This window comes from Cinclus cinclus, unplaced genomic scaffold (assembly GCF_963662255.1).
Source record: "Cinclus cinclus unplaced genomic scaffold, bCinCin1.1 SCAFFOLD_32, whole genome shotgun sequence".
Classification (NCBI taxonomy): Eukaryota; Metazoa; Chordata; class Aves; order Passeriformes; family Cinclidae; genus Cinclus; species Cinclus cinclus.
The window spans coordinates 540,826-555,915 of record NW_026912098.1 but is presented as its reverse complement, the minus strand read 5'-3'; the positions used below and the strand labels follow the sequence as shown (position 1 = coordinate 555,915).

At 51.7% G+C, this 15,090-nt stretch overlaps 2 protein-coding genes across 2 annotated transcripts; one reads left to right on the top strand and one right to left on the bottom strand.

The window, feature by feature from the left end:
• Nucleotides 1-515: 515 nt before the first annotated feature.
• Nucleotides 516-7,319, bottom strand: LOC134057253 (serine/threonine-protein kinase pim-2-like). The gene is made up of 8 exons (XM_062514250.1): nt 7,314-7,319; nt 6,680-6,781; nt 5,965-6,147; nt 2,402-3,100; nt 2,265-2,315; nt 1,681-2,067; nt 879-1,041; nt 516-622 (listed from the first exon to the last, which is right to left on the bottom strand). Exons 1-8 carry the CDS (start codon nt 7,317-7,319, stop codon nt 516-518), a joined length of 1,698 nt encoding a protein of 565 aa, XP_062370234.1.
• Nucleotides 7,320-11,323: 4,004 nt separating this feature from the next.
• On the top strand, nt 11,324-13,568 carry LOC134057380 (olfactory receptor 14J1-like; the record flags this gene model as incomplete). Its single annotated transcript, XM_062514368.1, has 1 exon — nt 11,324-13,568. A coding segment is annotated over one exon (552 nt), but the record flags the coding sequence as incomplete, so codon positions are not given.
• Nucleotides 13,569-15,090: the final 1,522 nt, after the last annotated feature.

Genomic DNA, 15,090 nt, shown 5'->3' with positions numbered 1-15,090 from the left:
AGCAAAGGGGGAACCTTTGCTTCCTGGCCAGGCTGTGCAATGCCCAAATCTGGGAGCATCCCCCTGGGTCTGGACTCATCTGTAAATTCGCCGTGGAGCCTGGCTTTGAAGAAGGTGCCAGAATCCAAGTCCATCTTCAGCTTGCCAGTGGCCAGGTGGAGGAAGAGGTTGTCATCCTTGATGTCATCCTCACTGTCTCCAGCAGCAGCAGCCCCACCTGCTACAGCTTCTCCAGGGGCTCCTTCTCCTTCCCTGGGGTGAGACCAGGCTCTCAGTGTTCTGCCCAGGCCCCAGCTGTCAGTGAACCAGGACAAGCCAAAGCAGCTCAGATGGTGGCCACCAGTGCTGGGCAGAGCAGCTCAAGGTCTGTGTGTTCCCACCTGATGACCCCTGTACAGTGACACAGGCAGGACAAAAAAGTCTGGGCTTCTTTGCTTCTGATTGCCAAGGCCTGTGTGCAACTGGAACTTACCAGAGCCCTGCATCCAAGTGTGCCTGTGGCTCTCTCCCTTCTTCTATGGCAGGTGAATTTGCTGCATCCAAGGGTCACAAAACAGGTCTTCTAATGAGGGCCTTTCCATGTGGAGCATGGATAAGCACCATCTGATCAGATCTTGGCCCTCTGGACAGAGAAAGCAGAAATCACCGGTCAGTTGGAGGAGGCTCCAGTCTGCTTTGCCCCACTGTTCTCATGCTCAGGCTGTGCTGCATGTGCTCAGAGCTGGGCCTAAACCTTCCCATCAGTTCTTTGTTTTGGAGGAGAGCAGGAGAGCAGGACATGTGCCACCTCCTCAGCAGCTGCAAGAGCGGGATGCTGACGAGCCCACTGCTGTCTCCCAGCACTGGTATTCCCCCTGTGCCCAGAGATGAGGATTCACCTTGAGAGACCTGTTGTGGCAGCGAGAGCTGATGGTTCCAGCTGATGTTTTGGCCTCTCCTGAAAGGGTGCTCCCCACAGACCATCTGGTGCAGCAGGATGCCCAGGGACCAGAGGGTAGCTGGCTTGCCATAGTACCAGCCAAAGTGGGTCCATTCTGGGGGCTGTAGGACGGTGTTCCTCTGGAATACAGATGGAGTTCATCAGGGGGATGCTGCTGCTCCCAGAGCCTGGCCCCAGAATCCTTGGGCATGCTAGGGCTGCACCAGTGGCACATGGTGTGACCCCTTGCCTCTGGCCAGCACCTGGGACTTGTGTTCAAACTTGGGCTTGGAAAAGGAGCCACTGGTGCTGGAAGAGTGCAGCAGAAGCCCTGGCAAGGCCTGACCATGACAAGGAAAAACCCACTCCGTAGTGGGGAAAATCCATGTCTTCATCCTTCCTGCCTGCATTGCCCCAAAAGACATTATGAGGACAAGGCAAGCAATGTGAGCACAGTAGTGCAAGCCCTTTCTCACCTGCCCACCAAAACAGCTGCTGCACAGATTTGGACCCCCCCCCCACAACCCACTACCCCCACCCACGGGTGTTTTTGTCTGGCTGGCTGCCCCAGCCCCAGTCCTGGACACAGTGGCTGGCAAAAGCTGCCAGCAGGGCTGGAAGCTGGCCCCCCACCCACCCCCAGTCAAAAGCAACTCAGATGAAGACTCAGTGCCATGACTGGCAGCAAAAAGGAGAGTCCCTGCTGCCACAGCCAGGCTGGGCCCTGAGATGTTGGGCCAGGAGATGCCGGGACCGGGAACACAGCCCTGTGTGGGCTCACCTGTAAAGTGAGTGTAGGCTGTGTCCTGCAGGTAGGTGCCACAGCCAAAGTCAGTCAATTTTGCCTGCCAGGTGGCCAGGTCATGCAGGATGTTCTCCGGTTTGATGTCCCTGTGCAGGACCCCACAGCTGGTGCAGTGCTGCACGGCCTCCAGCACCTGGCAGAACAGCTCCTGTGCCACCTCCTCTGACAGGAACCCCTGTGACCAAATGAAATGACGGAGGTCCTGACACCGCTCCAGGTGCTCCAGAACCATCAGGATGTTGTTGGGGAGCTCAAGCCACTCCAGCAGCTGGAGAACTCCAGGGAAGCCTGTGGACACCTTGTCCAGCAGCATGATCTCCAGTGGTGCGCTGGTGCCATTGGGCTGCAGGAGGACCACGATGCCGTCACCGGGACTGATGCTGTGCCAGAGCTTGGGAAGCTCTCCCCCAGCACGGGATGCTCTGCTGGCCCCACACCCACTCTCCCTCCAGGCTCCTGGCGTGGCTTCCACCCTTCCGGGTCTCGACTCGTCCCATCCCAGCACGCCCCGGCTTCTCCCGCTGGTCCCCGCTCACTCACCAGCTTGCCCCAGTGCTGGACGTGGTTCCATGGCACCCTTTTGATGGCCACCTGCATGCCAAGGGCAGCAGCAGGCTGAGCTCCTCCTCCTCCTCCTGCCTCCTCCTCTTCTGCCTGCCACTGATCCCACCACTCACCGGGGCACCGTCCGAGAGCCGAGTCACCGCCCAGGCGCTGCCAAAGCCGCCACACCCCAGCAGCAAACCGAGCTGGTACCGCTCCTTCGTGCCGTGCTGCGCCTCCCCTGCCAGCGAGACGCGGCTGTCAGCGCTCGGCCCGGGGCCAGACATGAGCCCTGAGCACCCCTCAGCCGCCCCGGGCCGGGCAGCCCCAGGTGTTCGCTCTTTGGAACGGGACAGCAGAGGCTCAGGGCCAGCGACCGCGCTGCCGAGCGGTGGAGCTCGGGCCTGGGAAACCGCAACACAGGCAGCAGGAGCAGCCGTGCCGTGTGTGTGCTCCACGGGCCTGGCAGGAGCCAGGACCAAGACCAGGACCGTGGCCAGGGCACACCTTGGGGCCAGGGCCAGGGGCCGGGGTTGGGGTCGGGGCCCATGTTGGGGCCGGGGCCGGGTCCGGGGCCGGTGTCGGGACAGGCGGAGCCAAAGGGAGGCGATGCCGCTCCACGCACTGATGTCCATCCAGCAGCACCACCGCCAGTACAGCCAGAGCCGGGTGGAGGTGAGACCGTGCCGGGATGGATGGGGACGGGGATGGAGATGGGAAAGCCCCCCCTGGGGCCAGGGCAGCCCGAGGGCATGGCCCGGCTCGGAACTGGGAGATGGAGACTGGGAGAGGAGGGGGACCCAGGGAAAGAGAGACCGAGAGAGGCTGTGGGACTGCGGGAGAGGGAGAGGAGAGCCAGAGGGTCAACAAAATCGCTTCTGTCACTGCTGCTGCTGCTGCTGCTGTCACTGAAGCCCTGGGGCCATTTGTCCCCATGTCTGATTTTCCGTTGCCTTCTAGGCCTGTGCCAAGCCCTGCGTACCCCGGCGGCAGTCCCTGGATATTTTCTTCCCATGATAAAAAGATCTTTCAAGCACAGGCATTCATGGCCAACACTGGGATTCTGCCTCCTAATTTCTGTATATATGCAAGGGTAGCTTGGCTGCTTATGAAGGAGTTCAAGCTGCCTCAGAGGTGATTGGCACAGAAGCACAGCTCCTCCTGGCACCCCGACTACCAGTGCTGGGGTGGATGTTTAAAGGGAAGGTCCCCTCTACCCACCATGCCACCGATGCCACATGGAGCAAGTGGATCGCCCTCATCACACAGCGCGCCCGTATCGGAAACCCAAATAGCCCTGGGATTTTGGAAACAATTACAAACTGGCCAGAAGGTGAAAATTTTGGTCTTGCCGATGAAGAGGAGCAAGAACAAGTGACCCGGGCTGATGAAGCCCCGCCATACAACCAACTGCCAGCAGATGAAACTCGCTACGCTCTTTTCACATCGTGGGGATGAACCAGAAGTGGAAAGCAGCCGTATGGAGCCCCACACGACAGGTTGCACAAGCTACTGAAGGAGAAGGTGGATCAAGTCAACTTGCTGAACTCAAAGCCGTTCAGCTGGCCCTGGACATTGCTGAAAGAGAGAAGTGGCCAAAGCTTTACCTTTACACTGATTCATGGATGGTAGCCAATGCTCTGTGGGGCTGGCTGGAAAGATGGAAAAAAGCTAACTGGCAACATAGGGGAAAACCAAACTGGGCTGCTGATGAGTGGAAAGACATTGCCAGTCGGGTAGAGAAGCTACCCGTAAAGGTCCGTCATGTAGATGCCCATGTCCCCAAGAGTCGGGCTAATGAGGAGCACCAACACAATGAGCAAGTAGATCAGGCTGCAAGGATAGAGGTGTCACAGATAGACTTAGACTGGCAACACAAGGGAGAGTTGTTCCTGGCTCGATGGGCCCACGATGCCTCAGGTCACCAAGGCAGAGATGCTACCTATAAGTGGGCACGAGACCGAGGGGTGGATCTCACCATGGACAGCATTTCCCAGGTTATCCATGACTGTGAGACGTGTGCTGCCATCAAGCAAGCCAAGCGAGTGAAGCCCCTCTGGTATGGGGGGCGGTGGTCCAAATAGAAGTATGGGGAGGCCTGGCAGATTGACTACATCACACTGCCTCAGACACGCCAAGGCAAGCGCTACGTGCTGACCATGGTGGAAGCCAGCACTGGATGGTTGGAGACCTACCCTGTGCCTCATGCCACTGCCCGCAACACCATCCTGGGCCTGGAAAAACAAGTCCTTTGGAGACATGGTACCCCTGAGAGAATTGAGTCAGACAATGGGACTCATTTCAAGAACAGCCTCATAAACACCTGGGCCAGAGAACACGGCATCGAGTGGGTGTACCACATTCCTTATCACGCACCAGCGGCTGGGAAAGTGGAACGGTGCAATGGGCTGCTTAAAACCACCTTGAAGGCACTGGGTGGGGGGACTTTCAAAAACTGGGAGATTAATCTACCAAAGGCCACATGGTTAGTGAACACCCGAGGTTCCACTAATCGAGCAGGCCCTGCCCAGTCTGAGCCCTTGAGAACACCAGATGGGGACAAGGTTCCAGTGGTGCATATGAGAGGTATGCTAGGAAAAACTGTTTGGGTGAACCCTGCCTCCAGCAAAGATAATCCAATTTGTGGGGTGGTTTTTGCTCAAGGGCCAGGTTGTACCTGGTCAGTGATGCAAAGGGATGGATAGACCCGATGCATACCCCAAGGAGACCTTGTTTTAGGGTGAACTACCTACAATACTGTGCCTGTATCTGTAAATGTATGGATGTCTATAATTTGAAGATTTTAATTTGATTTAGCATGATGGTAGGGGAAAATTCGGGGTGGATAATGTTGGGGGTTGGTTCTCTCCCTTTTTCCCTCTGTGCAATTTTCCCCATTGTCATGCTAAGGTACCTGTTGACTGGGCCCTGGTGACAAGGGGAGGAGAGAGAAGAGGGAAACCCCGCGAGATTCAAACAGCCAGAAGAGGAAGCGGAAGGCTGGGCCTCGGCCCATTTCCCCCGCGGAGTTCGGACGAGAAGGACGATCGCCGCCGGTGTCCCATCCCTGCCATCCCAGCGTCGGGAAACCACTATCGGACCCTGCCCTGCTGTCTTCTCGCTGTGAACTACCACCATCCAGCACTCTGCTGAGCACCGGGACCCACACCCTGAGCGGAGAGCTCTCTCTCCATCTCTCTCTCCCCCTGGGACAGCGCTGCCATCACCCCCAGCCCTCCTGCGGCTCTGTGGGACCTGCCCGCCCCCAGCACCGGGAACTGCAGCTCAGGGAAAAGGTGCCTGCAGCCAAAAAACACTGGGACTGAGTTACTGTTCTGTTTGTGGGTAATTTCATAGCTGTTGTTGTTCTTGTTTGTCTTGTTAGAGATACTAGTAAAGAACTGTTATTCCTACCCCCATATCTTTGCCTGAGAGCTCTCTCTTAATTCCAAAATTATAATAATCGGAAGAATCACTTTTTTTTTTTTCAGTCCAAAGGGAAGCTTCTGCTTTCCTTAGCAAACACCTGTCTTTCAAACCAGGACAACTGTTCAATCCTAATGTGTAGAGAATAAAAGGAGAGGCACAGGTCACTGAAGGTGTGCGCATTTTTGGAGCAGATATCCCACATGCACCTCAGCACTATATAAAATACATACCCAGAACTTCCTTTGTGGTTTACAGAGGTTTTACGCACATGAATTTGGTTGACCTCGCTTCCCCCCTGAGATTTTGGGGTGCCCCCTTTGCCCCTGCGAGAGCTGGAGCTGGTGCAGAACGCCGTCTTCACCGACCCCACAGAACAAAGCACCTGAGTGTACCTGCACTGCATCCTCTCCCGAGGTAACTCGGGGCTCCCTCCCACCCCAGAGGCCTTCACCTGGAGTTTTGGGGGACCCGCAGAATGTTAGGGTGCCCTCTGACAGGCCCCCAACACCAAGGGTCATCTGTGTCCACATCAACTGCCACAATGCAGTGGTGGCTGTGATCTTTTCCCAGCCCATCAAGGTGAGTCGGGACACCTAGGGGCATCAAAAATCTCCTGGATCCCCCCAAAAATCACCTGGATACATCTGGGTACCCCTTGGACACCTGGATCACAGAAAAACCCTGTGGCCTCCTAAAACAGGTATCCCAAAATCCTCATTGCTTTTTCTGGGTAGACCTGGCTTCCCTAAATCCCTATTGACTTTAATAGGTAGACCTGGTCTCTCTACATTCCTATTGACTTCAATGTGGTAGACCAGGTGTCCTGACAGTCCTTTATTTCAGTGGGGTAGACATGATGTTGTTCAATCTTCATTCACCTCAAATGGCAGACTTGATGTCCCAAAATATTTGCTGCTAAAAACCCCAATTTTCTGATAGCAATTCCCACACTTTAGGCTGAAAATGGAAATTTTCCCACTTACCTGGAGGAACAGCTCCAGCATGGGCCACAGGTGTGGCATCAGGCATTTGGGATTGGCTTCCAGGAATTCATCCACAACTTCCAAAGCATCAGCACTGTCAACCTGGAGCAGAAATTCACAGAATTCAGACCAAGATGTCTCCCAAATTTACCCATTTTAGCACCAAGTTTTGGCAAAATCCCCATTGACTTTAATGGATAGACTTGGTGTCCCTAAATCCCATTGACTTGAATTGGGTACATTTGGTGTCCCTAAATCCCTATTGATTTTAATGGGGTAGATTTAGTGTCTTGAAATCCTTATGGATTTCAATCAGCACATCTGATGGACAAATAATCCCTAGCAGGAGATGATTACTATAAATGATGGGGCAAGAGAGAGACATTGCAAAACATGGTTTATTGCCTCGTGGCAGCAGTCTCAAAGAAGGCTGAGACATAAAAAGTCTTAGCTCCAATGCCATAATATCAGGAGCTGCTTCATTCTTAGTTATAATGACTTATGTAAGCTTTTAGCCAATCCAATACTTCTAGGAACTTTGCTACTGTCTTTTTACACCAGTCATTATTTGCTTTGCTTCCCATGGCTCTGCTGCAACGCATCATTTTTCAACCAATCATATAACACTTCACACACGCATACTGATACACCTTAAACTTCTAGCTACCTTTATTACAGCTTCTACTGCTAAACTTGAAAATCTTTTAAGATCTCACTTAACATAGTGCTTTGCTTACATAATACATATCTGTTTGCTTAAAACATATTTCTGCTTAAATTGCAAACTTATATTCTTGATTCATGTCTATTTTACTTTCAGCACTCTAGTACTTCAAGCTTACTCCAAGGTCTTAGGTCAAACCTTGGATCCATCTCTATCTCTCAGCCTGTATGAACAAGGCCCTGAGAGCTCTCCATGCCTGCATTTCCCACACAACTTGATATTTCTGCATCCAATTTCCTGCTCTGACTGGAACCTGAAGACACTTTCTCAGTTGTGACCCTCAGTGGGACCCATGAACAGTATCAGAGACTTTGGAGTTTGACTATGACTGAATTTTTGAGCGGTTTCCTATGAAACCATGGTTCTGTCTTGATTTCCCTCTGGTGTGGTGCCATTCATCGGGAAGGATTTCAACTCCAGCTATGGAGAAATGTGTCAAAGAGATTCTCAGAAATCTCCATCCCTATTTTAAGTGTGTGTTTTATTACTGTTCTCTCTAGAGCTGACATGATTGCAGCATTGTGTGATTGATATTTGTAAGAAATGGATTTGTAAAGGAATGGACATGGAATGGGTGGGGATGGTTTGGCCTCCTGGGGGCCACCTGCACAGTCCAGCTGATCCTGGCCTGTCATGGGCTGCCTCTCATCAGCCCCTGGAACACTGGGGCTCTGGGCTTTCCTTCCTGTGGAGCAGAACCATCCCCTTTTCCAGGTGCCCAGGGCTGGAATTGGCAATCTCCATGAGAAGTTCTTCATATACAAGGGTTGCTCCCAGCCAAAATCTGCCAGGACAGACAGCCCAGGCTAGCCCAGGCCTCCTGAGGGCTGTCTCCCATCTACCACCACACACTGGGACTCAGTGCTTTCCTTCCAGTGGAAAAGAACTGCCCTCCTTACCAAGCTGCCAATGCCCAAATCTGGATTCCACCTCCAAAATTACATCTGTCCAAGAACTGGGACTAGACAAAAGTAGCCAGGACGGACAGGTTTGGCTGTCTTGTTCTCTGGTGATTTCCTTAGACTATGAGCAGAATATTTTCATTTGCCAACACCTTGGAGAGGGCCCAGAGATCACCAGGCAGCAACTGACAGAATGAGAGGACACAGCCTCAAATTGTTTAAAGGGAACAATTGGCTGGATACTAGGAAAAGAGTTTTTCACGGAAAGAGCAATAAAAGTACTGGAATGGTCTGCCTGGAGAGGTGGTGGAGTCAACACCCATGGATGATAAAAAAAAAGTCTGAATATGGAACTTGTGACTATGGTCAAGTTGAGGTGTTAGGGCATGGGTAGGATTTGATGTTCTTGAAGGTCTCTTCCAACCCACTCATTCTGTGAGTTTTGTGAATTCTAAGAATTCTGTGAATCTCCCAAGTTTGGGTCTGGACGCTGCAAGAACATGACCAATGTATAAGGACAAAGGAGCTCTGTGTTCAGTGGAGTGGAGACTGAGGACAGAAGAGAGCCCAGGGAGGGATTGAAGGGAGGTTTCATAGATAGGGGATCCTTTGGACATAGTTGAAAACAGCCTGAGAAAAAAAGAAAGAATTGATGCCAAGAGCAGCTGGGATGGTCCAGACTGGACCCAAGGTTAAAGAAATTTCACTCGCAGGGCAGGGCTGTAGTGAAACCTGGCATCCAGAAGGAGTCTGGAGCAGCCCAAGGCTTTGTGTGTGCAGGCAGAGGCAGGCAGGACACAGAGCTGTCAGCAAAGGAAGGGGCCAGCCAGGTGGGGCAGCTGGGGGATGAGGACAGCCTGCAGGGACAGAGGGGCAGGGCATGGACACCGTAGGACAGCCTGGGCTGCAGAGGGCACAGGGATGGGCAGCAGCTGAAAGGCCCTGCCAGAGCCAAGTGCTGCAGCACTTTGGCCATGGCTGCTGGCCCTGGGCCCTTGGCCAGCAGGGGACAAGTGAGCCTTGCTGTGCTGGGGCCTCATTGCCTCCTTGTCCCTGCTCAGCAGCCTGGCAGGGGCCGCCCCATGGTGCTGCCCTTGGCATTGCACATCCCCAGAGCCCAGTGCCCCGGGAAGAGCCCTGAGCAAGGAGGGAGGGACAGGATCTGCCTTGCCAGGGGCTGGGGCTCAGCCCTTGGCCCTTGGCATTGCTGAGACACATCCAGGTTTGCTCAGCATCACAGACACCTTCCCCTTGTTTGTCCTCAATTGTCATCAATGCCTCCAATGTTCTTCTCTAACTGGAACGTGGGGAGACTTTCTCAGTCTTGTCCCTCAGTGGGATCTATTTAAAGTTTAAGATATTTTGAAGTTTCAATGTGAGATTGAGTTCTTGACAAGTTTTTTGAACACACTCTCTGAGGGACTAAGTCTGATGTAAACAGCACCAAATCCACTAGAGGCTCATTAAAGTCCTTGTGCTGTGTCTGTGCTGCTGAGCTGGGCTGGGATCCTGGCATAGAGGACAATCCTGGCAACCAGGAAGAGCTTTAAAAACCCATTTCTTTTGATGAGCAGCTCTTCTCCCAGCCCAGCAGGGCTGAGGGCACTGCCTGCAGCCACCCCAGGCACAGCACAGAGGCACAGAGAGCTTCAATCAGTCAGGGCTGGGAAGATGCTCACAAGTGCCTGGGGCAGAATCACTCCCAGCCCTGGACACAGGAAGCCTCTGGCTGCAGGACAATGCAGCTGCAGCTCCTGCAGTGATCTCCTAAAGCTGGAACATCCCAACGCCCACAGACTCTGTGAGTACATTCTCTGATTCTCTCTCCTGTAGAGCAGCCAGGGGTGCCCAGGGCTGTCCTGCAGAGCAGGGTCCTGCAGCCCAGGGTGCTGTGCTGGGCAGGGACTCTGCTGCCTGCCAGGGACAGCTCTCAGCCAGCCCTGGGAGCTGCTGCCAGCACTGGGGGACAAGGTCTGGGTGGAGGGAGACAGCTGGTGAGACTTGGAAGTGTTCTCCTTGTGCGGTGAGGATGGTGCATTGATCAGGACTGCTCCCAGCACGACATTTAACTACAGAACATTTCCAAATAAATTATAAAGGGAGCACAGCAAGTCAGGGGCTGCATAAAAGAGAAAATCCTGATTTTATAATCTACTGCTCAGGGTTGCCAAGATGGAACACTGCACATTGATATTCATGTTTCAGATGAGGTTGACAAAGATGAAAAGGTTTTCTCTCAGGTCAGAATAAACCAGACAGTGACAGAAATCAGCACAGGGCCCCTTACAGGCACCCTCAGTGTGACTTTTCCAGCATCCTCAGGGTTGCTCTGATTTTGCCATCAGAGCCTGCAGAGGCAGAGCTGGCCCTGGCAGTGCCCTGTGCTGGGAGGGGTCTGCAGGGCAGAGCTGAGCCCCCAGGGCTGGGCTGGGCTCTGGCAGCACTGGCAGGGCCCAGCCCTGGGCACAGGGAAGCAGCAGCTGGCAGGGAGAGCTCCAGGCAGCAGAGCCCTGGGCAGGCAGTGGGGGGAAAGTGACACCAAGCTGGGCTGGGATATTTCAAGTCATCTCCAAACCAAACTATTCCATGATTTCTTTTTATTTTTTTTTTACAGGTCCCCACGCCAAGACACAGTAAATGTCCAACAGCAGCTCCATCAGGCACTTCCTCCTGCTGGCATTGGCAGACACGCGGCAGCTGCAGCTCCTGCACTTCTGCCTCTTCCTGGGCATCTCCCTGGCTGCCCTCCTGGCCAACGGCCTCATCATCAGCGCCGTAGCCTGCGGCCACCACCTGCACACCCCCATGTTCTTCTTCCTGCTCAACCTGGCCCTCACTGACCTGGGCTCCATCTGCACCACTGTCCCCAAAGCCATGCACAATTCCCTCTGGCACACCAACAACATCTCCTACTCTGCATGTGCTGCTCAGGTGTTTCTGCTGGTCTTCTTCATTGGAACAGAGTTTTCCCTCCTGACCATCATGAGCTACGACCGCTACGTGTCCATCTGCAAACCCCTGCACTACGGGACCCTCCTGGGCAGCAGAGCTTGTGCCCACATGGCAGCAGCTGCCTGGGCCAGTGCCTTTCTCAATGCTCTGCTGCACACAGCCAATACATTTTCCCTGCCGCTGTGCCAGGGCAATGCCCTGGGCCAGTTCTTCTGTGAAATCCCCCAGATCCTCAAACTCTCCTGCTCCAAATCCTACCTCAGGGAACTTGGGCTCCTTGCTGTTAGTGCTTTTCCTTTCTTTGGCTGTTTTGTGTTCATTGTTTTCTCCTATGTGCAGATCTTCAGGGCTGTGCTGAGGATCCCCTCTGAGCAGGGAAGGCACAAAGCCTTTTCCACCTGCCTCCCTCACCTGGCCGTAGTTTCCCTGTTTATTAGCACTGGGGTTTTTGCCTACCTGAAGCCCCCCTCCATCTCGTCCCCATCCCTGGATCTGTCCCTGTCAGTTCTGTACTCAGTGGTGCCTCCAGCCCTGAACCACCTCATCTACAGCCTGAGGAACCAGGAGCTCAAGGCTGCACTGTGGACACTGATGACTGGATGGTTTCAGAAACTGTGAACTTTGCCAATTTCTGTGAGTTGCCATTTTCTCCTAGTCACTTGTAATATAAATAATTTTTGAGAATTCTTTCTTTTCCTTCATTGCCGAAAGTTTTTTCCTTTTAGTCTAATAATTTGTGCACAAAATCATGCCCATATTTGTGATATTTTTTTGTCTCTCCACCTTTGCTCTGGCCCCAGACTCTGTCCAGGACGGGCTCTGTTCTCTGTAGCTTTAAATTAACTAAAGGATCTCCCAAAACTGTTTTTACTGGAGATCTCATTTCTTTGGAGAGTCCTTCTGCTCCCTTCTCTAGAGCTGCAGCAGCAATATCTGTGTGCAGAGGTGGGGGCAGGTCAGGGGTGGCACAGCAGCTCGGCTCCTGATGGCCACACCATTCCTCATCCATTAATATTTTTACAACAACAAAAAAAAACCTTTACAATACTCTTAAAAAAATCCTATATATATACAAATCATACCAAAATTACACAAAATACCATAACAAAACGACAATAAAAAAATTAAAAAAAACAAATCACAAGAAACCCCCAACAAAATTAATATAAATCATAGTTTAACCATTCCCCATAACTTACCACCCTCTTAACATCTCTTACCAAACTAATAATAGTACTAATTTAAAATTATCATTTAAAGCATATATTCTTAACAAAATAATTACTATTATAAAAATCCACCTAAAAACTACCCATTTAATACTCATCCAAACTAAATATAAACCAACAAAAAACCCCCAATCTTAACTAAAACTCGAATTCTAGATCATGAAAAATTACAACAGTTCAATAAACAAAATAAAAAATAATAAAACAAAATGCAATCAATATTTATTCACCAAACTAATTAACAAAAAAACCCAACAAAATATACATTACCCAAAATCCAACTACAAACATAAAACCTAGCTACAAACATTAAATCTAACTACAACCATCCAATAAAATAAAAAAAAAATAAAAATCCTAAAAATTACATAAGAAATATATAAAAATTCATCAAAACAAACAAACAAAAAACCCTTCATCCTCACAACGACTAGAAAACAAAAAAAACCTCTAAAAACACATCACACCACACATACACAAAACACAACAAAAAAGATACATGACACAAAAAATTAAAAATAAATAAATCAAAACTATCAAATAAAAAATCATACACTGTTAATAAAACAAAAACTCCCCAACCACCCAACACTCTTTTAGTTCCTATAACTTACTCAATAAATCATACTAAATCTAATCAAATTTATTTCTATCAATTCCTCTAACTCACTTATAACACAGGCCAGGTGCCATTGCCCACCTGGGCACACTGCTGGCTCATGTCCACCCTGCTGTCCATCACTGCCCCCAGGTCCCTTTCTGCCTGGCCCCTCTCCAGCCACTCTGTCCCCAGCCTGGAGCACTGCAGGGGTTGTTGTGGTCAAGGTGCAGGACCCAGCTCTTGGTCTTGTTAAACCTCACCCTGTTGGATTTGGGCCCTGGATCCAGCCTGTCCAGGTCCCTCTGCAGAGCTCTCCTACCCTCCAGCACATCCACACTCACACCCAGCTTGGTGCCATCTGCACATTTGCTGATGGTGCACTGTGCTCCCTTCTCCACATCATCAATAAAGATGTTAAACAGGACTGGGCCCACACTGATCCCTGCAGGACACCACTGCACACACGCTGCATGTGGCACCATTCCCCACCACTCTCTGGGCCCCGATGTCCATCCAGTTCTTAGCCCAGGGAGGGGTGAACCGCTCCAAGCCACAGGCTTCAGCTTTTCCAGGGAATGCTGTGGGATATGGTGTCAAAGGCTAAAGTTCAAGTAGACAACATCCCCAGCCCTCCCTGTATCCACCAGGCCCTGTCAGAAAACTCCTGGTGGGCAGGAGCTGGGCAGGAGGCAGCCGTGTGCCCTGGCAGCGAGGCAGGGCAGGAGCACCCAGGGCTGTGGGACCAGGACATCAAGGACGTGGATTATCCAGGGCACTGGGGCCTGGTTTGGGTTGCCCAGGGCAGGAAAGATGTCTGGCAGCTGGAGCAGGGTGAGGGAAGGGCCTCCAAGGTGGGGCTGGAGCCCTTTGGCTGTGAGCAGAGGCTGAGGGAGCTGGGCTTGTCCAGCCCGGAGCAGGGAAGGCTGAGGGGCTCCTCATCCCAGCCTGGCAGTGCCAGCCAGGAGCTGATGGAGAACACAGAGCCAGGATCTTCACCGGGGGGCCAGAGGGGAGATAAAAGACAATGGGTGGAACGGGAAAGAGGGGAGATCAGACAGGACATGTGGAAAACTCTTGTTCCCATGGGCTCAGACAGGTTCTCAGATAATGCCCTATCACTCTTCTTTTGGATAATCAAATTCTGATCACATCTGGCCTTAAACCACTTGGTCTGACCCAGTTTCTGACAGCTTGGGCTGCAGACTTGCTGAGGTCCCTTCCATCCTCAGCTCCCTGATGATCCTGGAACAATGCTGCGCTCGATTTTGGAATGGGCCAGAGCAGATTTTTATGGGACAGGAGCCCTCTGGGGGTGTAGGGAACCTGACACTTGCAAGGTGCACGAGCACATCTCACTAGCTGGGGCATTTGAGTACTTGAAGAAATATCCATGTCTTCCCACCAGGAGAGAACAGAAATTTCCTGGATGTGTACTGATGACAGGAGAAGAAATCCTGCCCTTCCCCTCTACCTGTGTCACTTCTATGCTGTCTATTATTTCATGTCCCTCTCCATTTGGGTGTTGCCCGCTCTCCTGTTTAAATGGCCGTGTCTAAGGATACCTTTTCACTAGACAAGATGGTTCTATGGCCTTCCCATTTCTCCCAGATTTCCTTCTCCAGTTGCACTCTGATAATTTCTCATCAGTCTGAGTTGTGTTTTCATTAGTAATAGAATCACCCTTTATAATGTCTTTTTCTAAAACTGTTTCTGAATGGAAATCCTTTATGCATGGTGGACAAATCGGATACTGCTTTGACATTGCACAGAGGTGAGGGAAGAATTCTGATGTTTATTAAATTATAACATTTATTCACTTCTTATCTTGGCATACGAAGAGAAACCTTCCTGTGCCTCTGAGTCTCAGCAGTTCCTGACCCCCAAAGGACACAAACCTGAGGAGCTCTGGTGCCCACTGCACTGGTGGCTCTTGCACCTCCCTCCATAGGCACAGCAGAGCTCCCTTGTCCCACAAAGTCCCTGGCAATGCAGGCATGAAGGAA

Coding starts and splice junctions, on each gene's coding strand:
- LOC134057253 (XM_062514250.1), bottom strand. Junction 6,148..6,679: donor TGCTGGAGCTGTTCCTCCAG/GTAAGTGGGAAA, acceptor CCAAAACTCCAG/GTGAAGGCCTCTGGGGTGGG. Junction 2,316..2,401: donor GGCTCTCGGACGGTGCCCCG/GTGAGTGGTGGG, acceptor CTTGGCATGCAG/GTGGCCATCAAAAGGGTGCC.